At 48.3% G+C, this 25,413-nt stretch overlaps 1 protein-coding gene across 6 annotated transcripts in view; it reads left to right on the top strand.

Moving 5' to 3' along the window:
• Positions 1-24,777, top strand: part of FBXO25 (F-box protein 25) — a 45,627-nt gene extending 20,850 nt beyond the window's left edge. For 3 of the 6 annotated variants that reach the window (XM_058659823.1, XM_004590886.2, XM_058659824.1), the window contains exons 6-11: positions 18,934-19,027; positions 19,810-19,994; positions 21,215-21,397; positions 22,150-22,293; positions 23,393-23,419; positions 23,888-24,777. In XM_058659823.1, coding sequence (XP_058515806.1) covers positions 18,934-19,027; positions 19,810-19,994; positions 21,215-21,397; positions 22,150-22,293; positions 23,393-23,419; positions 23,888-23,977 — 723 coding nt within the window. In that variant the 3' untranslated portion in view covers positions 23,978-24,777. The remainder of the gene's footprint in view (positions 1-18,933; positions 19,028-19,809; positions 19,995-21,214; positions 21,398-22,149; positions 22,294-23,392; positions 23,420-23,887) is intronic. The other 3 variants (XM_004590887.2, XM_058659826.1, XM_058659825.1) reach the window with 2 other exon arrangements.
• The last annotated feature ends 636 nt before the right edge of the window (positions 24,778-25,413 follow it).

Raw genomic sequence — 25,413 nt, 5'->3', positions numbered from 1 at the left:
CCTCCCCACCAGCATACATTGTTTTGTTGTTCTCTGGTTCTGACCAGAATGAGGTGCAGCCTCATGGTGGTTTTCACGGGTGAGCCTGAACATTTCTTCATGTGTTTGTTGGTCATTTGAATGTCATCCTTTGAAAAATGTCTGTTAATATCCTTTTTTTTCCTTTGCTTTGCTTTTTCTTTTCCTTTGTCTGTTTTTTTTTACTATATTTTTGATAATCTTTACATAGTTAATTAGGGTAAAAGGTTCAAGGGCTATAGGAAAGTGGGTAAGACTATTATTTCCACATTGTTTCCGTCATGTATCTGAGGTGAAGGGGGATATTGAGGGAGAAGCCCCACCCAGTTTCTCTCCCATCGCAGGTCCTGGATGTAGGGCATGCTCCGAGGTTCTTGCTCAGGTGGTTTTGATAGTTCACCAGTTATGAATTGCTGCCAGTCTCGCCACTCCAAGCACGATGAGGTCGTTGAAGAATCCACTGACAGAGTCCATCATAGAGTCTCCATTTGCCCAGTAGTTCGCTGCCAACATATAGCTGAGGTGGTTGATTGTCTTCTCTCTTTTCTTGGTTAGGGTTCCGAGTCTGGCATTTTGATTGGGGAGATCTCAAAAGAAACTTTGAGGTTTTCCCAGGCCAGATTCTTGTATGTACTAGCAAGTACAGGGCCTGGCACAGTCCATCGCCCCAATCAGCTGGTGGTTGCAATTGCTGGGTTGGTTCTGTTTTCAGCCCTGACTTCCACTGGAACCAATGGGTGTTGCAGTCCAGCCTGGTTCTGTCCAGAACATACTCGGCCCTCATGCCAAGGGAAACTACAACACAGCCCCCATTCCAGCTCACGTGCCCCTTGGTGGGAACCTCAACCCAGCTAGGGTTTCCCCTTAGCTCTCCAACCGGGCCTGTTCCCAGCCATAGATCACACACATGCCAGTAGTTGCTCTGACTCAGTTTGGTTCAGCCCCTCACCTGTCCCGACCTCTGCCTTAGACACTGTGGCTTAGTGTTCCTGGCTCACACAGACCAGCAGGTTCAAGAGCCTAGCTCGGCATGACCTGTGCTCCATCCTGGTCTCTAGTTTCGCTTGTGGGATAAGGTTTGCCCAGTACACCCCGTTCCATTACCAATTGACACATTAGCCAGCTGTTGGAGCTGTTGGAGCTACTTTGCCCAGCTTGTCCTACCCCCAGGTCTGGACCACATGTTCACCAGTGGGAGCTATGACTCGCCAGGGAAGTTTCCCAAGTTCCTCCACTTGATCCACTCCCAGACCCAGTTCTCATACATGCCATTGGGTTTTAGGCCAGGTTCTGGTGCAGTCTGGACTTCCATTTGGCCTTGTGTGAGCTGGTGAATGTTGCAGTCCGCCCCACCCCACACCCTTTTCAGGATGCGCATTCGGATGCTGCTGCCTTGACCAGTCCAGACTGTTGTTGGTTCCTTTACCTGTGATTGATGGGAGGCTTCTTGTCACACCTAGCTTAGTCCATCACCACCCCATCTCTTGAGCTAACCAGTGGGGCTAGAATTTCCACAGGGTTTGACCCACACATCCCCTACAGAATCTATCCCCGGATATGGTTCTCGAGTGCTAGTTAATGTCATGGCCCTGCCTAATGTGACCCGTCTCCTGATCCATCATCATGTCAGGTAATAGGATATGATCCTGCTAGACAAGCCCTGAGCCTTAGCTTTTGCATGGACTGGTGTTCGGTGCTCAGCATTGTTCAGTGGTTACAATTTCTTCAAAGGGGCCTGGCGGTGTGGCCTAGCGGCTAAAATCCTCGCCTTGAAAGCCCCGGGATCCCATATAGGCGTCGGTTCTAATCCCGGAGGCTCCACTTCCCATCCAGCTCCCTGCTTGTGGCCTGGGAAAGCAGTCGAGGACGGCCCAATGCATTGGGACACTGCACCCACATGGGAGACCCGGGAAAGGTTCCAGGTTCCCAGCTTCGGATCGGTACGCATTGGCCCCTTGCGGCTCACTTGGGGAGTGAATCATCGGACGGAAGATCTTCCTCTCTGTCTCTCCTCCTCTCTGTATATCTGGCTGTAATAAAATGAATAAATCTTTAAAAAAAAAAAACAAGTTATTCAAAGGAAGTTACTGTCATTGGGAATCTTTAGGATTGATCCACGTCCCAGAAGTACAGTGGGTTCACCCTGCAGCTACCTAAGCAGTGATTCAAAGAACTAAAACCCCAGAGCTCCAGGCCGGTCAGCCAGCAGGCTGAGCCTGGCGCCAAATGGTGCACTGGCCACCCATGGACAGCTCACCACGTGTACACAGTGGCTGATTCATGGATCCGGCCATGAGACGCCCTGTCCTGAGACCCACCCTGCTTTTTAATCTCCTTTATCCATTCTCTACCTGGATTTTTTTTTTTATCTCTGAGTGAGTTTCTTAAGCTTTTTTTTTTAAATATAAAGATTTGTTTATTTGAAAGAAAGATTAACAGAGAGAAGCAGAGTGAAAGTGTACTTCCATCTGTTAATTCACTCCCAAGATGACTGCCATAGCTAGAGCTAAGCTGATCTGAAGCCAGGAGCTTCTTCTGGTTCTCCTATGTGGGTGCAGGGGCCCAAGCACTCGAGCCCATCCTCTAATGCTCTCCCAGGCCTTAAACAGGGCTCTGGACTGGAAGTGGTGCAGCCAGAACGTGAATCAGTGCCCAAATGGGATGCCAGTATTGCAAGAAGAGGATTTGCTTGATACATACCACACTAGCTCCTGTTGAGCCTTTAGAGATCCTGGATAGTAATCCTCTATCAATTGCACAGTTTGTAAGTATTTTCTGTTATTTTTTTGTTTGCCTCTTTGAGTTTTCTTTGCAGTACAGAAGTTTCCTTAACTTGATGTAGTTCCCTTTATTTCCCTTTGCCTTATTGTATGTGCTTCCAGTATCCATTACAAGAAGTTTTTGACTACCTGTGCCCTACAATTTCCCCAATGTTTCCTCCAGTATTTGATGGCGTCTCATTATAGATTTAGATCCCTAATCCATTTTGAATTGACTTTTGTCTAAAGTGTAAGCTCGGGGTCTTGTTTCATACTTCTGCACACATAAATGTAATTTTCCCAGAACTATTTGTTAAGAGACTGACCTTTGGACTCGCAAGATGGCCGACATAGGAGGAAGACTGTGAGAGAGCTCACAGACAGAGAGGGCTAGAACGTGACAAAAGCGTAAGTGGAGCAGCATAGAACTACAGGGAGAAGAACGTGAAGTTCCCTGGACAGTGTGGAACCAAAAAAATCCACACAACTTGGAAGAGCAACCAGGGAAAAACAAAACAAAGGGCAGGGAAGACGACTTTCCGCTCCTGACCTGCTGAGTCACCTTTGAGTGCAGACGCTGAAAGCCGCAGACCGACCCGCAGACCGACCCGCAGACGCTGTGGCCGTGAGGACCGGCGGTGATTGGGACCCGCTGGCATCTGCTCACCCTGGTTACCAGGACCCGCCAGGACCTGCGCCCGCTGCGGACACCAGGACCCTGAGTCATCGGGACCCGCTGGCATCCGCCCACCCTGGTCGCCAAGCCCCGCCGGGACCGCCGCAGCCTCCAGGTTTCATCCGCCTACACCCGCCGGGACCAGCAACAGACGCAGTAGCCGGGAGACGCACCCGCGGCGAGGGTTCCCACCAGAGGAAGAGGCAGACTGCAAGAACCTGAGGTTTGAGTGAGTTGGGTGGGGACAGTGGTGGGTTGGAGGCTTCAGGAGTTGGCCCCCCAGGGGCATGCACAGAGCCTGAACACAATTGGTGCTCGTCTCCCCGCCCCTCCCCCCCTAGACTCCAGCGTCTAGAGACACCGGGCGAGTGCCTTGAAACTGCCAAAACTGTGTCTGGGAGAAAGGCAAAAGGCACACTGAATACTCCCCTGTGCCTTTGCGGTCTGGCACTCAGCTGGGCGGTGCTATCCCACAGGAACCCAAGCACGCCTCTGGGCTGGGCAGTCCCGTGCTAGCGCTGGGGTGGTCGGTCCCCTGCAAGCGCTGGGGTGGGCGGGCCTGCGCAGGAGGCGCTTCCAGAGAGCACCTGGAACACCCCACGCCCTATAGTCCCGTGCTTGGGAGACGAACCAGGAGAGCACTGCGGACCCGCGTGCAGGAGGCGTTCCCAGAGAGCACCTGGAACCTCCACGCCCTGCAGCCCTGGCACTGGGGACACACAGAGAAGGCACCTAGAATCCTCTGAGCCCTGTGATCGTGCGCACAGGGGGCGCGCACAGAGAGTGCCTTCACTCCCCCACCCTGTGGTAGCATACCTGTAGGGGACGAGCTGAGAGTGCGCTTTGAATCCGCTGGGCCCTGGAAGTGGCGCCCTGAGGTCCAGTGTTCTGGAGACGCACCAAAAGTGCCTTGAAAATTCCCACACCCCTGCTACTCCACGCCTGCAGACTCAGATCTCTACAGGATAGTGCTGGGAGACCCCTCAGCACACTGGTGCTTAGGTCTCTCAAAAAAGAAACACTAACACAATGGGAAGAAATACCAGAAAAGGTAATGATCCAGATGAGAGTGCCAACACCCTACCAATAAAGGATCAAAAGCCAATGTCTATTGCGGAGATGCGAGATGAAGACATAGAAGATCTACCAGACAAGGAATTCAAAAAAATAATGTTAAAATATGTCAGAGACAATGAGAAGAATTGGGAGGACTTCAAGGAATTCAAGAACCACATAGCCTCAGAAATACAACAAATGAAAAGTAAAATCCTTGACTTAGAGCACAAAATTGAGAGCCTAACCAACAGAACAAATACAGCAGAAGAGAGGATCTATGAAACGGAAGACACACAAAACGAACATACCCAGTTCATTAAACAGCTGGAGACAAGTCTGAACAAAGCCAATAAGACCATACAAGAAATGAAAGACAACCTCAGAAAATCAAATATTAGGATTATTGGCCTTCCTGAAGGAGCGGAAAAAGAGTCAGGAATGCAAATGGTGCTCGACGAAATTATACAGGAAAACTTTCAAAACACTGGGAACATGAACCCAGCCCAAATCCAGGACGGTCAGAGGACTCCCAGCAGATATGACCCAAAGCGATCTTCACCCAGACATATGGTGCTCAAGTTCCACTCCAACGAAGACAAAGAAAGAATCCTAAGACAAGTACGAAGCAGAGAAAAGATCACATATTGGGGAAAACCAATCAGGATCACTGCTGACTTCTCTGAAGAGACTTTACAAGCAAGAAGAGAATGGACAAAGATCTTCCAAATCCTGAATCAGAACAACTGTCAACCACGAATATTGTACCCAGCAAAGATCTCATTCGTATTTGAGAACGAAATCAAATACTTTCACAGCAAAGAGAAATTAGAAGAATATGCCAGCACAAAACCAGCTCTACAAAATCTCCTTAGAAATGCACTAAATCCAGAAAAAAAGGAGGTGAATCATAAGCAAAGATGGCAAACAGGAAGATCTCCCCACTAAAGTCCACACAAGGAAGGGCAATTACACAGATATCAACACCCACTAAAACAAGTATGGCAGGGCAAAATCACAACCTCTCAATTTTAACTCTTAACACAAATGACCCGAACTCACCAATCAAAAGGCATAGATTAACAGAATGGATTATCAAACAGCACCCAACTATCTGTTGCCTACAAGAGACACATCTAACCAGAAAAGACTCTAAGAAACTGAAAGTGAAAGGTTGGAAACAGATATTTCATGCCAATGGACGAGAAAAAAAGGCTGGGGTAGCTGTCTTAATTTCAGATGATGTGGACTTCAATCTGACACACATCAAAAAGGACAGGGAAGGACATTATATATTGGTGAAGGGACTGATCCATCAGGAAGTAATTACCATTGTGAACATATATGCACCAAATTCAAACGCACCTAGCTACGTGAAGCAATTACTCACGGACTTAAGGGGAGACATAGATATGCACACAGAATAATAGTGGGTGATCTGAACACCCCACTAACAACAATAGACAGATCAACAAAACAAAAACTCAACAAAGAAACAACAGAGCTCATACAAACAATAGAACAACTGGACTTGGTTGACATTTATAGAATTTTTTACCCTAAGGCCACAGATTATACATTTTTTTCAGCAGTGCATGGCACCTTCTCAAGGATCGACCACATGATAGGACACAAAGCAAACCTAAATAACTTCAAAAAGATAGGAATCATACCATGTACCCTCTCAGACCACCACGGAATGAAGCTGGAAATCAGCAATTCAAAATGCCCTAGGAAATGCAGAAACTCTTGGAGGCTGAACAATATGCTATTAAACGAACAATGGATCAGAGAAGAAATTAAAGATGAGATCAAAAAATTTATGGAAACCAATGAAAACTCTGACACAACATTCCCAAATTTGTGGGACACTGCCAAAGCAGTGCTACGGGGTAAACTCATCGCAATTGGAGCTCATGTCAAGGCCCAAGAGAGGCGCCAAATACAGGAACTAACCACACACCTCCAGGAATTGGAAAAACAACAGCAGAAGAGCCCCACACACAATAGGAAACAAGAAATCATCAAAACAAGGGAGGAAATCAACCAGATAGAAATTAAAAAAACCATACACAAAATCAATGAATCAAAAAGCTGGTTTTTTGAGAAGATAAACAAGATAGACACCCCACTGGCCCGACTGACAAAGAAAAAACAAGAGAAGGCAAGAATTAACAGCATCAAAGATGAAAAAGGCAACATAACAACAGACACTGCATCCATTAAGGCCATAATTAGAAATTACTACAAAGCACTGTACTCCAACAAATCAGAAGATCACCAAGAAATGGAAAAGTTCTTAGACTTCTACCACCTGCCAAAACTTAGCCCAGAGGCAACAAACGACCTGAACAAACCCATAACTGAAGTAGAGATTGAATCAGTGATTAAAGACCTCCCAACAAAAAAAAGCCCAGGCCCAGACGGCTTCACTACAGAATTCTACAAAACATTCCGAACAGAACTGACCCCAATCCTCTACAAACTCTACAAAACAATAGAAAAAGAAGCAACCCTTCCAAACTCATTCTATGAAGCCAACATTACCTTAATCCCAAAACCAGACAGAAAACTAACAGAGAAGGAAAACTACAGACCTATCTCTTTGATGAACATTGATGCTAAGATTCTCAACAAAATCCTAGCCAACAGAATTCAGAAACACATCAGACAGATCGTTCATCCAGATCAAGTAGGATTCATCCCGGGAATGCAGGGATGGTTCAACATTCGGAAATCCATAAATGTGATACACCACATCCAAAAACTGAAAAACAAGAATCACATGATAGTATCAATAGATGCAGAAAAAGCTTTCGACAAAATCCAACACCACTTCCTACTAAAAACCCTAACCAAGGTAGGCATAGATGGAAAAATCCACAACATAATTAAAGCCATATATGAAAAACCCAACGCCAGCATCATACTGAATGGAGAAAAGCTGGAACCCTTCCCACTGAGATCTGGAACAAGACAGGGATGTCCACTTTCTCCACTACTATTCAACATAGTCCTAGAGGTACTCGCTGAGGCCATAAGACAAGAAAAAGAAATCAGAGGAATCCAAATGGGAAACGAAGAAGTCAAACTCTCACTATATGCAGATGATACGATTCTTTATGTAGAAGAGCCAAGAGACTCAATACAGAGACTGCTAGAACTTGTATGAGAGTTTGGTAGAGTGGCAGGGTACAAAGTTAATGAACAAAAATCAATAGCCATAGTGTATGCGAACAGCCCCAAGATGGAAAAAGACTTAACCAGCAAGATACCATTCAAAATAACAGAGAAAAGTATGAAATATCTGGGAATAAATCTAACCAAAAATGTAGGAGACTTATTTGAAGAAAACTACAAACTACTTAAAAAAGAAATTGAACAAGACCTCAAAAGATGGAGTAACATCCCATGCTCCTGGATAGGTAAAATCAATATCATTAAAATGTCTATACTGCCAAAAGCAATATATACATTCAACGCAATCCCAATCAAATTGCCCAAAACATTCTTCATGGAACTGGAAACAATGATCCAAAGGTTCATCTGGAAGCACAAAAAACCACGGATAGCTAGAACCATCCTGAAGAACAGGAAGTTAGCAGGGGGAATCACAGTTCCGGACCTCTGGACATACTATAGGGCAGTGGTTATCAAAACAGCGTGGTACTGGCACAAAGATAGAGAGGAAGATCAATGGAGCAGAATAGAAACACCGGAAGGAAACCCACACAGATACAGCCAAATAATCTTTGACAAAAAGACAAACGACAATCCAGGCAAATGGGAAGGTCTGTTCAATAAATGCTGTTGGGACAACTGGTTAATAGCCTGCAGAAACAAAAAAATAGATCCACATCTCTCACCATACACTAAGATCAGATCTAAATGGATAACAGATCTAAACCTACATCCAGAAACCTTCAAACTTTTGGAAGAAAATGTTGGAAACACACTGGAACACTTAGGGGTAGGCCCTCGCTTCCTAAAAAAGACTCCAAATGCAGTAGAAATCAAGACCAAAATAAACAATTGGGACCTCATCAAACTAAGAAGCTTCTGTACAGCTAGAGAAACAATCAACAAAGTAAAAAGGCAACCCACAGAATGGGAGAAGATCTTTGTGCACACGACATAGGTGATAGAGGGCTGATCTCCAGAATATACAAAGAGCTACAAAACAACCAAAATGTCAAAACAAACAAGCCACTCAAGAAATGGGCACGGGAAATGGGCAAACACTTCACAAAGGAACAAACCCAAATGGCAAATAAACATATGAAAAAATGCTCAAGTTCCCTGGCAATAAGGGAAATCCAAATTAAAACATCAATGAGGTACCACCTAACGCCAGTAAGAGTGGCCCACATGAATAAAAGCACCAACGACACTTGTTGGCGAGGTTGCGGGGAAAAGGGATCCCTACTCCGCTGCTGGTGGGGCTGCAGGCAGGTACAGCCTCTATGGAAATCAGTATGGAGAATATTCAAACAACTCAAATTCAACATACTGTATGATCCAGCAATAGCACTCCTAGGAATATATCCAGAACACTTGTTTTATGAGAAACCAACATGCACTCCTATGCTCATAGCAGCACAATCAGTAATTGCAAAAACATGGAAGCAACCAAAATGCCCATCAACAGAGGATTGGATAAGAAAGCTATGGTTCATCTACTCCATGGAATACTACTCAGCTATTAAAAAAAACAAAATGCAGTTCTTTGTGGCCAAATGGGCCAAACTGGAAACCATAATGCTAAGGGAAATGAGCCAATCCCAAAAGGTTAAATACCACATGTTTGCCTTAATTTAAGATGATATGATGTTATGTATAACATGTTATGTTTTGAATGTTATATGTTGTGTATAAACTAAAATTGAAGTATAGGTGAGGTGGTCACAGAAGGTGGCTGGGAACTCGCATTTACTTTTAACATATTGGTTACTCATTACTATGTCAATTAATTCCATAATGATGTAAATTTTTGCTGATGGTATGTTGGAGCTTTCAATTGACTGGGATGATACTCTGCTGGCTCTGTCTTCAGACCAGAGAGGGTATACCTAAGAAGCCGTTGAACTTGACTGGACAATAAGATGCTGGACTCTATGTTTGGTATACGCTTGCAATGGGGAAATCTCAACTGAACTTGAGCTGTGGTTATGCAACAAGGTGGAGGAATCCACCATGGTGGGAGGGTTTAGGGAGGGGTGGGGAGAACCCAAGTATCTATGTAACTGTGTCACATAATACAATGTAATTAATGAAGTTAAATAATAAATAATTAAAAAAAAAAAAAAAGAAAACCAAAAAAAAAAAAAAAAAAGAGAGAGAGACTGACCTTTGGCCTGGCACGGTAGCCTAGTGGCTGAAGTCCTTGCTTTGCACATGCCAGGATCCCATGTGGATGCTGGTTCTAGTCCCAGTGACACCACTTCCCATCCAGCTTTCTGCTTGTGGCCTAGAAAAGCAGTTGAGGACGGCCCAAAGCCTTGGAACCATGCACCCACATGGGAGACCTGAAGGAGGCTGCTGGCTCCTGGCTTCAGATTGGTGCAGCTCCAGCCCTCACGGCCATTTGGGGAGTAAATCAGCAGATGGAAGATCTTTGTCTCTCCTCCTCTGTGTATATCTGACATTCACTGAAAATAAATAAATGAATCTTTAAAATAAATAAACTAACCTTTCTCTTTGGGTTGATTTGAGTTTGCTTATCAAAAATGAGTTCGTTCTAGGTCTGTGGATTCAGTTCTGGGATTTCTATTCTGCTTCGTTGATCCTCAAATCTGTTTTTATGCCATCACCAGGCTATTTTGAACACCTGCCCCATGGTACATCTTGAAGGCTGGTATTGTGATACTTCCATCTTTGCTTTTGTTGTTCAATGTTGCTTTAGTGTTTGGGGTCTTTTGTGTTCCCGTATGAATTTTAGTATAACATTTTCTATATCTGGGAAGACTGCTGCGGGTATTCAGATTGGGATCACATTGAATCAGTAACTTGATTTTGGTAGTATTGACATTTTGGCATTTTATTATAACTATCTACAAATGTGGTAGAATTTTTCCACTTTGATTGTCTTCTATTTCTTTAATGTTTTGTGGTTCTCATTGTGGGGATCACTCAAACCCTTGGTTAAACTTATTCCAATATATTTATTTTTATTATTGTTGTTGTTATTATTGTAACTTAGGTGAGTGGAACTGAACTTAAAACTGTTGCAGGGTGCGAGCAAGATCATACCAGACATGTCTAAGGTTTATTAAGGAGTCTTTATTAACCAAGCTTGGTGATAATAGAGCACAATAGCAAATCACAAGTCCATATGTCAACCCAACCAATCATAATCCCAAAAGACACAAATGGTCATCATACTTAAGTCCATCCATTAAGCTGAAGACCTATGTCCCAGCTTCCCCAACAATATATGTTATCCTAAGAGTCATGCAACAAATAACCTGGACACACTTAAAAAGAACCTGGACACAGTTACAAAGCTGCAGACATTCACCTTTCCCTGGCTTCTCTGCCCACATTCTACTACTGCTAGGCCTCACCCCTCTTGGAACTCCAGATAGTACACAAAGCAGAAACAACATTATTATAACCATTGCCTCTTCTAAGCAGTACACAGGAACCATGCTCAGGGGATTATCTGTCCTGGGTCAGCCAAGAGTTGAGGTGCCAGAGTAACAGAAGCACCTGGCCAGAAAGAGAGTGAGAGCCCCTGCTTCATGGGCCTTTTAAAGGGGCTTGTGAGGGGAGTGGTTGAGGATGGAATTAACATTCCATTGTTGTTAGGACCCACCTTTAGGACAGAGGGTAGAGAACACAGCCAAATTTCATTTGCCCACTGTCAATGGGTGCTGGCTATTACTAGCTGCATCCCATAACAGAACTTGTTTCTGAGCCGTATGATTGTGTATACAAAGACTATTGATTTTGGTGTGTTGATTTTATATCCTGCAACTTTCCCAAACTCTATGATTTTCCATAGTCTCTTACTAGATAGTCTTTTGCCTCCCCAGTATAAAGAATCCTGTCATCTGCCAACAGGGATAGTCTGACTTCCTTCCAGTTTATATCCTTTTGATTGCTTTTTTTGCCTAATGACTGTGGCTAAAACTGCCACGGTTAGAGTATAGAACAGTCACAGTGAGAGTGAGCACCCTTGCCTGGTTCTAGAGCTGACTGGAATGCCTCCCACTTTCCCATTCCATATGGTGCTTGCTGTGCGTTTATCGTGTGTTGACTTGATTGCTCATTCTACACCCAGTTTACTTAAGGTTTTTTAGCATGAAGGGTGTTGTGTTTTACCCAGTGCTTTCTCTGTGTCTGTTGAAATGATCCGTTTGTTGATGTGATGTATTGCATTTATGAATTTGCTATGTTGAACCTTGCCTGCATACCATGGGTAGATCCCACCTAGTCTGGGTGAGTGTTTCTGATGTTTTGTTGGATTTGGTTAGCCAGTATTTTATTGAGTTTTGCATCTGGGCTCATCAGGGCTTCTGGGCTGTAGTTGTCTTTCTGTCTTGTATCTTTTTCTGGTCTGGGGACTCAGGTGATGCTAGAACTGCCTTCAGATTGTTGCAGAAACATCTGCTGGGCCCCATGCAGGAGAAAATTCCTTGCAGCCTTGCCTGCAGGGGAACAGTTCTCTTCATACCTTCCTGTCCTCTACAACTGTTCAGACCAGCAGAACCAGTAACATGGACACAGAGAGGGTCTGGGGATGAAGTGCCGAAAGGAGACCAGTGATGGTGGAAGTCTCTGCGAAGTCTCGCTTTATTGCTCCTTCACCTTTCCTTATATACTCTTCCCCCCAAGTCCTAATTTAGCCAGGAAGTTGGATACAGATGAGTCCAATTAGTCTAGGTGTTTTTAGCTACAAGCCCAGTTCCTGTTCCTGCCCAGGCCAACCAGCACTAATCAACTCCTTAGTCCACAACAGGTTTCCCCTTTTTGTTTTAAAGCAGAGTTGAATGCACCTGTGTTAGGTTGTGGACTCTCGGGTCATCAGCCTTACCCATCATCGGGAATCTCCATAGCATGACAGAGCCCCTGTCTTAGGTTGGTCAGTGTCTGGTCCATCTTACCCGTTACTGGCTGTCATTCAACGCGTTGCCTGCTGCAGCTGCACAAACCATACTTGGGGAGGCTGGTAACCCTGTACCATGGCTAGGAGTGTTTTTAGCTCAGTAGCAATGAGCAGACAGCAGTTCCTGGGCTTGGGAAACATTTTGCACTTGCACAGGTATTACATACATAAAGACATGATGGGGAACAAGAGGCCCTGACAATATCCCACAGCATTTGCTGCTCTGTCAACAAATCAATCTGCTATTACAACATAAGCATGCCCACCTGCACATGTTCATCTACACAGTTCTGTTGTTCCATAGCTCAGGCAGTCAGTTCTGCAAGCTTGTTCATGGTCTCAGCGGTCGCTGTAGGGTGTCCTAGGGTCACTGCTGCTGTGGTGGTGGCTGCAGATGGTAGGGCAATGCTGGCTATGATGGCCGATGTTATGCCAAAGTCTCTTTTATGCCTTATCAGGCCAACAGAGGCCTTTCTGTTAGCCCTGACAGGCACAGGCAAGATTCCAGGCAGCCAGCCGAATGACAACAGCAGTATCGCCATTACCAGTCCAACATGCTGTTAGGGTGCAGCTGACCTCGGTGCAACTCACTTCAGAGACATTTTCTGCATGTAAGAGAGAAAAATGAGGGGATGACACAGGCAGACACGGAATTAAAATTCAAGGCGCTAAGGTTCACCCAAATCCAGAGGAATGATTGAACTAGTAATTTCCATCGGAATAATTGCCTCACTTAATAAGGGAAAGCGGGGGCATGCAGTGCCTGCCCATTCCCCACTAAGCTGCCTCTAGAAAAGGCAGGAAATATCGGGACCTTGGTGCTCATAGGAGGAAGAAAAAAGAGGGGTGCTTAACAATATACTAATATATAATATATAAAGGCCTAATATACTTGCTTGTCCCGTCGATCTTCCGACTCAAATGCCATCACCGTGGCCAGTACCCGAGCTTTCACAAGACTCAGCAGCAGGAGCTTGCCAGACAAACCTCTCAGGAATCCACTGTGGGCCATTTTCATTTTTTGGGAAACACAAACTGATCCTCGCCCCCATATCAGGACGGGATCTGGGCCTTGCCACTGACCAGTCAAGGGATTCTTCCACATCACGTAACCCTTCTGCTTCTGAGACGGATTCCAATGATGATCTGCAGCAGACCATTCTTCAGCATTCAATGTCAGAAAATTTAAGATAAATAATACAAGGTTCAAATGATCTCGGGGAGTGCTATACTCCCCCTTTTTTGTTTTAATAAGATAATCCTTAATAGTACGGTTGGCGCATTCCACACTACCTTGTCCTAGAGGATTATAAGGAATGTCTGTAATTAGCTATATATGGTGGGAGGCAGCAGAATTACAAAACTTACTGCTGGTATAGCAGGGGCCGTTATCAGTTTTAATAACTCTGGGAGTTCCCAATATGGAAAAACATGCATAGCAATGGGCTAGAGCATGCCTGATTTGTTCCCCTAAGGAGTAGCTAGAATAAATCTCGGCTGCTTCACTGGGTTATTTTTATAAAAGAAGGAAAATAAAGTAAAAGTCTCTGGCAGGGGAGGAGACGTGGATTTTTTTTCGTTAAAAAAAAAAAAAAAAAAAAAAGAAAAGAAAATGTTGCAGGGTGCCAGCAAGATCACACCAGACATGTCTAAGGTTTATTAAGGAGTCTTTATTAATCAAGCTTGAGGACAACAGAGCACAATAGCAAATTACAAGTCCATACAGCGATCCACCTAATCATAATCCAACCAATCATAATCCCAAAAGACACAAATGGTCATCATACTTAAGTCCATCCATTAAGCTGAAGACCTATGTCCCAGCTTCCCCAACAATATATGTTATCCTAAGAGTCATGCAACAAATAACCTGGACACACTTAAAAAGAACCTGGACACAGTTACAAAGCTGCAGACATTCACCTTTCCCTGGCTTCTCTGCCCACATTCTACTACTGCTAGGCCTCACCCCTCTTGGAACTCCTGATAGTACACAGACCAGAAACAACATTATAACCATTGTCGCATTTAAGTAGCACACAGGGACCATGCTCAGGGGATTACCTGTCCTGGGTCAGCCAAGAGTTGAGGTGCCAGAGTAACAGAAGCACCTGGCCAGAAAGAGAGTGAGAGCCCCTGCTTCATGGGCCTTTTTAAAAGGGCTTGTGAGGGGAGTGGTTACACGACAATGCAATACTGTCCCCTCTCAGTTGATAGGTGAGTCCCAGTGGGCCGGAGGGAATACCTAAGTATTGTGGGCTAAAGCGTTGATTAGTGCTCCTTAGGATGGACAGGAACAGAAACTGGGCTTGTACTAAAAATGCCTAGACTAATTGGACTTCCCATATCCTGGCTCATTTAGGATGTGGGGGAAGTGGTTGAGGAGGCAATTACTATTCCATTGCTGTAGGACCCACCTTCAGGACAGAGGTTGAGGGACACAGCCAAATTTCATTTGCCCACTGTCAATGGGTGCTGGCTATCACTGGCTGTACCCCATAACAAAAAAATTTGGGGTGGTGTTTTTCTAAAGATTTTTTGGAGATGTTTTTGGATTTTTTTTTTAAATATTAAATGTGTGTTCCTAAGCCAGAGCACACACTCTGCACTCTCAGCACTAACCGCTGGGGAGAAGGGCCATATCATGTAATATCTTAATGATTTGTTTCTGTGTGCTTTTGACTAATCCTGTAATCATTTTTCCCACTTGTTTTCAGGCATATCATCAATTTCTGTCTTCACAGTCTAACATAGAAAGATTGTGTTGCTTTTGGGGAGTCATTGTGTCTTCTATGGTTTTGTTTCTTCTGTTTCAGTACTTAATTTTTAGGCATTTGTGGAAATACTGGTTTTTCTCTGATGAATTTATCTTTGAACTTTGCCTCTGTGCCTGGTTCGATGCAGGTCCAGAGGAGTGTTCAGGCTGAGGCCAGGTTATTCTAGCCAGCGCTCAGGTGTAGGGTACGAGTCCAGGATGATGTGAGGCTGAGTGAGGTAGACTTGTGTCAGCAGTGTGGAAGCGTGAGCATGACTGTTAGTACAGTCAGCAGCTTACTTCCTCTGCTTCACAGCACTCCAAACCCAGGGTCGGCGCCCTTCACGCAAGCACATGAACCCTGCCATTATATACCTTGTGCAACTTGAGAGCTTTTAGTCTCTGGTGTCAGACGCATTGAATGCCTAAAGAGCCAGCTGCATGTCACACCCCGTCATGCAGTCACATGGGGCTGAGGACCCAGTGAGCCTGTCCTGCCCACAGAGAGCAGCTTTCATGGCAGCAGCAGCTGCCTGTGGTGCCCTGAGCTGGGAGCAGGGTAAAAGGGTGTGCATGCCTGTGTTCCCTACTGTGCTACCAGCACAGACACAGCAGGGAAGATTCTGGCAAGTGCCGCAGCCGCTGGCTGCCTTCACGGGTCTGTAGGTGGCAGTATGCACCCCTTGGTCTGGGCTTACCTGAATGGCCACGGGAGGAAAGAAGGTACTCATGGATGCCCTTCCTCCTGCCCTGCTCCACTCTGAACCCCAGGTCACCATCTCCCTAGAATTCTGTGTTGGGCAGTATTGCTTCCAGTCCTGAGTTTCATAGTTGGAATGTGCTGAGCCACTGTGACCTTTACTGAATTCAAAATGACATTGACTCCTCACTGGTCCAGGCATGAAAGGAAGGAGAGATGATCGCCTCCCATGATGTTCTGGGGTCCCCCTGTCTCCTGCCCCCTGCCCCACTGTAATAGTCCGATCTGGAAGTCAGTGTTTTCTGCAAGATTCTCCGTCAGGTAGTATCACCAGCCACCCTGCCTGTCCCCACTTTCTCTAGCCCTGGGCTGCATGAGCCACTGGTGGTATTCCTGCTGGCCCTGTGTGCTGTGCACACTTGATGGTGTCTCTGTGCTGTCCGCAGTGCTTCCCCAGTAGGCCTCTCTCCAACTGTCCCCTGGCAATGTACCTCTTGTCCTCCACCCACTTCCCTGGTCAGAATCACTGTGTCTGCTCCTTATTCGGCCATGTTGAACTCATGGCTGCGGCTTCATGGTGTCGTTTGTGGCCTGATATCTTAGCCAGGCCTTTGTGGAGGTCAGGTCATGTCCCTCAGTTGGGAGCTGACCACCAGATGCTGCTAGGGGTTGTCTTCAGGATGGTTTGAGCAAAGCATTCCAGGCATGTGCAGACCCATCTAAATGGGGAAGAGCAAGGACAGGGCACAGACTCTGTTCTGGCATCCAAGCACTGCTGCCTCTGGCTTTTAGAAATGGAGGAAGTTGCTTCTGCTCCATAAAAAAAAGTCTCCACAAAAGGGCAGATGTATGTGAGTGTGGGTCTATGCACATCCTAAGTCTTGCCGATTGAGCACTGTGTCAGGGATTGGTTGCAGGCACCACAGTCAGCATTAGCACATCCTGCCCACGCTGGTCTGGCCTGTGGTGCAGATATGACTGGCCTCAGTGGGAAACACGCCTGGGGCAGCAGGTCCAAGCCCCTGGTGTGAGTGGACAGCAGTGCTGGTCCAGACACCACAGACATATGGCCTCTGGTGTAATTGGATGGCAGTGCTGGCCCAGACACCATGGACACATGGCCTCCTAGGGTGTGGGTGGATGGCAGTGCTGGCTCAGGCATCACAGGCACACAGCCTCTGGTGTAAGTGGACAGCAGTGCTGCCCCAGACACCATGGACACATGACCTCCTGTGTGAGAGTGGATGGCAGTGCTGGCCCAGACTCCACAGGCACACAGACTTTATTGTGAGTGAACTTTCAAGGAGTTGGCTGTTGGCCAGAGCAGTGCCCAGAGCTGTTGGGCAGCAGAGGGGTAGCAGGACTCAGGACCCTGTTGTGAAGAGGGTCCTGGAGCAAACATAGGTGAATGGGAATTACTGTCCTGTCTCCCTCCTGGTTCTACGTGAGTACAATAACCCAGGATCCTCTAGTGACACCTGTGGGTCAGGGCAGGCCACACAAAGCGTGAGAGCCTGGGGATATCTTCCTGAGGAAGCTGATGTCCACCCTTCTGGAGGTGGCTGAGGAAGCAGGTTCTGGACAGGCAGCATGCCGAGAGCGGATAGGATTGTCTCGGGGTCAGTGCAGCCTAGTGGTCCTGACTGAACCCAGCCACATGAACCCAGGAATGTGAGAGAAACTGTGGGAGAGGGTGCTTGGATCTTTAGAGTCACGTGACCAGTGTTAGGTGTTGTGTGTCACAGCTGCAGCAGTGCAAGAAGGCAGAGCTTTCCCAAGTGTCAGACTAGAGCCAGAAGCAGTGGGGGTGGGGAGACGTGTTTTGACAGCCACAAAAACAGAAACCAGAAAGTAAGACAACTGTGTGTATCAATGAATGTCAGTGTTCAGCTGGAAGTTTTCAGATTGTAGCTGCATATTGGATGAGTGGGGACACCAGAGAGCCAACCACTCACAGGTGTGAAGACAGGAAGGGTACTGGGCTGATGGGCAGATTGGGGACGGGGTGTTTTAGAGAAGGAGCCATGAGGCCGTAGTGACAACTGGGTGGGGTGCAGGTGTGTGGGGTGTTTGCAGGTCTATATGGTATTTGGAGGTGTATGTGTATAGATGTGTGTGGTGCAGGTCTGGTGTGTGCAAGGGTGTGTATAGGTGTTTGGCATGTGCAGGTGTATGTGTATAGATGTGTGTATAGATGTATGGGGTGTTTGCAGGTCTATGTGTGTGGTGTGTGTGTATGGATGTGTGTGGGGTGTTTGCAGGTCTATGTGTAGGTATGTGTGTGTTTGTGAATGGATGTGTGTGGGGTATTTGCAAGTCTGGTGTGTGCAGGTGTGTGGGGTTTTGCAGGTCTGTGTATGTGGGGTGTGTATATAGATGTGTATGCAGGGGTGTGGGTTATGTTTACAGGTCTGTGTGGTATGTGCAGGGGTATGCATGTGTCACAGCAGATCTGTCCTCGTGGTCTCTGTGACATTGATTTATGGTGGGGATTTCTAGGTCGTCTTTCATTTCTTGGTTGACCAAAGTGCTGCTTCAAGTTTAGGTCTGGTTTTGCTTTTAATATTTTGGTTTTCATTACATTGAAAAGTAGGAAGTCTGGCCTAATCCTGAACGAATATTTGTCAGTGGCCAAGCTTCCCAGCCTGTGTCCCTCTGCTTACTTGATGGCCGTTGGCTGTATCACTCGGCTCTTCCCCTCAACTTTCCGTCGGCTATGTCACTTAGCTCTTCCCACTGCCTGGTGACCATCGGCTGTGTCACTCAGCTGTTCCCACTGCCTGGTGACCATCGGCTGTGTCACTCAGCTGTTCCGCTCGCCTTTCCGTCGGCTGTATTGCTCACCTCTTTCCCTCTGCCTTCTAGCTGCTGGAGCTCATTGCAAAGTCCCAGCTGACATCCCTGAGTGGTGTAGCACAGAAGAACTACTTCAGTATTCTGGATAAAATTGTTCAGAAGGGTAAGCACAACAGTGTTAAATCAACAATGTTAAAATGGTGTTTTAATCAGATCCTGATGAGAACCCGCCTGTGATGACTCTGCGCCTGAGAGGTACCTCCCCATCCCAGGGGTCCCTTTTTATCAAACCCCTGACTGAGGAGTCCAGGAGTCAGTAATCTCCTGTTTAATTTGTGAGGCTGCTTGTTAGCTAGTGATTAGTAAATGGAACTTCAAATTTCACACTATATTTTCATAAACTTTTTAATCCTTTTTACAACAAAGGCATAAGAAAGTAGAAACCATTACATTGAAATTACAGACCCTACTGAAGATGGCAGACAGACACAGTTGTGAAGTTTCAGGTCTTGACCACACCTACAGGTCACAGTGACAGGGAATCCTGGTTGTCCACTGTGTACAGTCCTCAGGAGTTGCCAACCTTGAGACATTGTGTGACTGCCACCAGAGCTGTTTCCACTGCCAACTGAGAACCCATAGAACAAATCCCTGCACCCCTGCCAGCCCCAAGTGGATGCATTGTGTGTGGCTGGGTCTTTGTGTCCCTGGGGTCTGCAGTGTGCCCCCCTGGGCTTGCTGGTCAGGGGTCTGTGGGCCTGTGTGTCCCTGGGGTATGCAGTGTATCCTCCTGGGCCTGCTGGTCAGGGTATGCAGTGTGTCCTCCTAGGCCTGCTGGTTGCAGGGCTCAGGGGGAAGGTGTGTTGCTTCCGAGTCCATGTGTTGTTTTGCTGCATGTGGGGCCGTGGATAGAGCTTTGCAATCTCAGTTCTGTTTTCTGTCCAGTTCTCAGGGACCACCACAATCCCCGCCTTGTCAAGAACCTGCTGCAGGCTCTAAGCTCCACGCTGTGTATGCTCCTCAGAGGGGTTGGCAAGTCTGTCCTTGTGGGCAACATCAACATCTGGGTCTGCCGCCTGGAGACCATTCTTGCCTGGCAGCAGCAGCTACAAGACCTGCAGATGACACAGGTCAGTCTGTCGTGCTGTGTAGACAGAGTCAGCTCCAGGGAGGTCTGTCCTGCTCTGTAGACAGTCACCTTGCAGGTACCATTGGTATGGGTTGTCCTCAGCTGTGAGCAGCCCAGGATGCAGGGCCGTCTGATTTTGGGTGTCTCGCCCCCCCCCCCAACCAGGCACCAGCTCCTGAGCAGCTGCAGGCTAGCTTTGTGCCTCTGCAATTTGCATACAGGCTCCTGGCCCACAAGGTCACACTTTAAATCAATTCATCACTGTGTGTGCCGCCACATGCATGTGGCTCCCTCTGTATCTCAGGACTGTACTGGTGGGGACACAGGACAAGAGGGCCTATGCCAGACCACACAGCAGCCCCCCTGGTCATCCACACAGCCTTCCCCCATGGTTGTTCACACAGCCTCCCTCATTCCCCCGTGGTCATCCACACAGCCCCCCCCCACGGTTATCCACACAGCCTTCCCCTGTGGTCGTCCACACAGCCTGCTCCCATGGTCATCCACACAGCCTCACCCGGTCGTGGACCATGGAAGGCTCACAACATGGCCAGGATATTGGGCTGCTGCACAACAGCCTTGGGCATTTCTGGTGAACCCAGAGTGCTGACAAGAGAGCAGGTCCTGTACCCTGTCCTGCCCATGGGATGCCCAGGAAGGACTCTCAGAGGCTGCACCCTCGCAGGACATGAAGGGAGCAGAGCAAGGTGACAGAAAGGGGCTTTTAATACCTCTCCCTGTGCCCCGCATAACTGTCAAACAAGCTGTAACTAACTGTCCAGGTGATGCACCAAGCTCAGACCATGTTGGTTATCCAGGCCTGGGCACCAGGGCTGTTTCTCAGGAGAGGTTCCTCAGCATGACAGAGTGGAGTTCAACCCCAGCACAGGCCACCCAGGTGGGCTCCAGAGCAGGTGGACCCTGGGATGAGGCCTGACTGCAGGGCCTGTTGGCTGCATGCCCACCTCTGAGCAGCAGCTCCAGTGCAGGCCACCCTGGCCTCTGGTCCCACAACAGGAAGAAACAGGTTCACCATGTCCACAGTGTCACTGCCTCAGAGACCATGCCAGGTGTCAGTGGGGAACAGACAGACCTGTGCCTGGTGGAGTGGGAGGCCCTGTCCTGGCTGCAGCTCCTGACAGCAGCAGGCAGGACGAGGGGACACTGCTGGGCGCCTGGGGCCTTGCAGCCAGCCTCAGCCGCTGCTCTGCTGTACTTCAGCAAGTGGACACAGGACTCACGCTCGTTGACCTCCCTCTGCACATGCTGAGCAACATCTTGTACCGCTTCTCGGACGGCTGGGACATCGTGACGCTGGGCCAGGTGACCCCCACGCTGCAAGTGCTCAGTGAGGACAGGCAGCTGTGGAAGAAGCTGTGCTTGTACCACTTTGCTGAGAAGCAGGTGAGGAGGCCACATGGCTGCACCCTTCCCTGCAGCTGCACCCAGGCCCTTCAGCTCAGAGTAACCCTGCTATGGCACCCTAGTCCGTGTGTCTTCCTATCCCCTCGGCCACACGACCCTGTGGACAGTGTGCTGTACAATGCAGCTGCTTGTCTCCTAACACTGTGGCCTTACCTGTTGTCCCTCATCTACATAGGGCCCTGCTCACTGGCCACTCTCCCTGAGCCAATGTCCCAGGGCTCTGAGCTGTGCAGGAGGCAGAGCCTCCTCCTCTTCAGGGCTGTGTGATGTCCACAGTGGTCACCAGGCCATGTCCTCCTCTGTCAGTCAGTGTACCTTGGTCTGTTGCACCTTCAGCTCTGTGAGCTGTGCTGGAGCAGAGGCAGGTGTGTAAACTGGAGGCCTCCCCTCTCCAGAACCGGCTGCCATGGTGCCAGGTGTAGACTGAAGGCCTTCCCTCTCCAGGGCCACACACAGGGCGTGGTGCCAGGTGTGGACTGGAGGCCTCCCCTCTCCAGGATCACACATAGACTATGGGGGCAGGTGTGTACTGGAGTGGTGTTGTGAATGCTGTCTGTATCATAGCTGTGGGCCCTGACTCAGTCCAGGCCTGTAGGCAGCAGCTGCCCAGTGCCTCTTGGACAGATATCTGCTCTAGGGGTTTGTCTTCCATGACCAACTCCAGTGATGTGTCAGCATGCCCCGCATGTGAAGGCCGGTTTGCCCTGGCTCAGCGGGACCTCCCTATTCAGTTTTGCAGACACCTGATCCTGTCAGAGAAGGGCCATGTTGAGTGGAAGCTGACATACTTTGCACTTGAGAAGCACTACCCAACCAGGGAGCAGTATGGAGACACCCTGCACTTCTGCCGGCACTGCAGCATCCTATTCTGGAAGGTACTGCAGTTAGAGCTGGGGGTCTGGGTGGGCACCCTGCTCCCACCCTGGTCTGTGAGCTCCCTGTTGGCTGGGAGGAGCAGTGGGCACCCCTGCTCCCACCTTGGTCTGTAAGTTCCCTGCGTGCTGAGGGGTGTGGTGGGTGCCCTGCTCCCACCCTGGTCTGTGAGCTCCCTGTTTGCTGGGGGGAGGAGTGGGTGCCTTGTTCCTGCCTGATACCTGGTGGACCTGCTTCAGGGCCATTTGATAGGCACAGTCAGACCCTTGGCGCTCCTGCTGTTCCCATGACAGATGGCACCCTTGACGTGCAAGTCCCTGCTCTGACTGCAGCAGGTGACCAGGGCTGTGTTGTGGTAAGTGGCACTGGACAGAACATGTCCACTGTGCCAGCCTGCTCTTTGGTTGTAACCTCCGCCCCTCAGAATCACATCCATGCTCAGGCGAAAGAACATTTCTGTGCTGACCTCCCTTCCCTATCAGACCAGACATGGGACCCACAACAGCCAAACCACTGTGGGGTCTCACTCCAAGCCGCCCTTCCAGAAGTTTCTTCCAGGATTAAAATGTCTGGATACCTGGGGAAGCGACCACAGCCTCACAGGCAGGTGGGCGGCCATGGTTGTCCCCTCTGGAGTGGATACCTCCTGTGGTCACATCCCTCTGTCCCCATGAGCAGATGTGCTAGCCATACAGGGGAGGGTGCCATTCGCTGAATAAGCACGATGGTGGTCCACATTACACAGGACCCTGACCACAGTGAGAAGCCACCTGGGCCTCCCCAGGAGAAGTGGTCACAGCACATTTCAATGGCAGAGTCCTCACAGGCTGCTGTCCCCGTGTACGCGTGCAGTGCCCGTTACTTCATTTCTCAGGGACTGACTGTTGGTTATCAATCTGAGATGGAAGTGACTGGCAATTCCTTTGGACTCACTGCCTCGCATGGGAGGCTGGGAGCTTGTCCTGGGAGCCTGTCCTGGCACGTGGAGCTGCTGTGAGCACCACGCTAGCTCTGACAGTCCACTGTGGTCTGGCTCTTTCTAACTCTGGCTTCTCTCTTTTGCTCCCCTCACTGCACTCCTTGCTGACTCGTGTGCTAAAGGACTACCACCTTGCTTTACTCTTCAAGGTACTGCCCTGTGGCATGTGAGTGATTGGCCCCCACAGCAGCTGAGCAGGACCAAGCCAAGAGGGCACCACATAGGTTGGCCTGAGACATGCGTGGGCCCCACCACCTGGGTCCTGCGGGCCGACTGGTGCTCCTCCACAAAGTGCATGTCTTTGTGTCCCTTCTAGGCAGTAGAATCCTGTCAACACCACCCCTGGCCTCCACAGGAGCCTCCTCAGGGCAAGGCTGGCAGGAGGGCAGGGAGGGAACAATGTGGGGCAGAGGCAAATGCCTGGATCTGATGTGGCGCCTCACTCAGCCACACAAGCTTTCCAGGCCACCTGCCGTGGGGACTGTGATGCTGGTGCAGTTCAGGACTTAAGTTAGAGGTGGGCCGGTTGCCACATGGCCATGGGCTGTACTCGCTGCCTCTCTCCAGGGACATGGCTGGTGGTGCTACTGCATCTGACCTGTGTGCTCTCCTCGCAGGACTCGGGACACCCCTGCACCGCAGCTGACCCTGACAGCTGTTTCACACCCGTGTCCCCCCAGCATTTCATCGACCTTTTCAAGTACTGAGGCCACCGTTGCCGCTGTGTACCCACATGCAGCTGGCAGCAGCTGTTTCTGTGACCAAACACAATGATCAGGGCTGGGGACAGCAGCATCCTCCAGTGAAGCTGAAGCTTTCTGGAAGAACCGAAAGAGCGTGCCGCTCCCTGGGCCTGGCCTGGAGCCAGCACGGGGTGGGGGTGGAGGACACAAGCAAATCATTTTTCCTTAAGTTTCTTTTCTTCTAAGGATATTACAGTTTGTAATTTTGCATATTTTATAAAAATGGACCAAAATACTTGGGTTGTCAATCCCACATTCTGTGCTGAATGGACACAAATGGCCAGGAATGTGCTTCTTAATTGTTGAATTTTAGCTTCCTGATTTTATGGTCATTAGAGGTGGAGATAAAAGAGTTGATCATTGTAAATATATTGTGCAGAATATTTATTTTTTTTCTTAAAGTGTATTTTGACAGCTTCATTGGCTGTGCCCACGTGAGCCTCTCTGGATGCACACTGACCTGGGTACTTCCAGCTGCCAGCAGCTAACATGCGTGGGGCTTTGAGCAGCGCAGGCCACCTGTAGCCGGGAGCTGGCCTGCACTGCTCACTGCATCTGACTACTTTGATAGACAAAGTCCTACATCGTGTGTGCTGACCGCACTGTGCAGTTTCCCATAATGCTAAAACACTGTTAAGTGATTTTGATATTGTTTACTTAAGTCTTTGAAAGACTTCTGTTTTTAAAATAAAACATGTCGATTGCAGAAAATTCTGAAAATAAAAGGCCTATAAAGGAAATAAAATTGATCCATTATCCTAGCACGCAGAGATTCCTGTGATTGTGAAACAGTAAGAAAATGTGTGCCTCGGGCGCTCTCTTGGAATGGTAAGGTGCTGAGCAAGCCAGTCCTGCTTACACACTTGACTGCTGAGCATGTCGGGATATGCGGTTTGTCTACTGGTCACTAGCTAGGACAACACGGATTGGGCTCAAAGGCTCACGTTCTCTACCAAGGGACCCAGGCTGTGCTTGTGCTCAAGGCTCTGCGCAGACACTTGCAGATGCACACATGAGCCCCGAGTGTCTCTCCTGCACCTGGGCACTGTGTATGCTTGTGTGTTCTCTACATGCATCCCACACACCACATCCCATAACATACTGTGTTCAGCTTCACTTTATCATCTCATGACAGGCTTTGTGAACACGAAACATTCTCCCATCCATGTTACGACAGATCACGCACCACACCCCCATGATGCACTGGGTTTAGCCTCCTGTCACAACTAGCCCATAAACTAACTGCTCCACTTGATGTCGTATGAACATTCTGACCTCCATGTGATGGCAGATCACACACCCCACATGCCACTTATCTTGTGAACAGAATCCTAAGCATCTGCAGACTGCCTCAAGTTATGCACAGATCCACAAGGTGGCCTACGTTACATTCTCTACAC

Source organism: Ochotona princeps, unplaced genomic scaffold (genome assembly GCF_030435755.1).
Source record: "Ochotona princeps isolate mOchPri1 unplaced genomic scaffold, mOchPri1.hap1 HAP1_SCAFFOLD_116, whole genome shotgun sequence".
Classification (NCBI taxonomy): Eukaryota; Metazoa; Chordata; class Mammalia; order Lagomorpha; family Ochotonidae; genus Ochotona; species Ochotona princeps.
The sequence above is the reverse complement of the archived record's forward strand: the minus strand, read 5'-3'. Positions and strand labels throughout refer to the sequence as shown.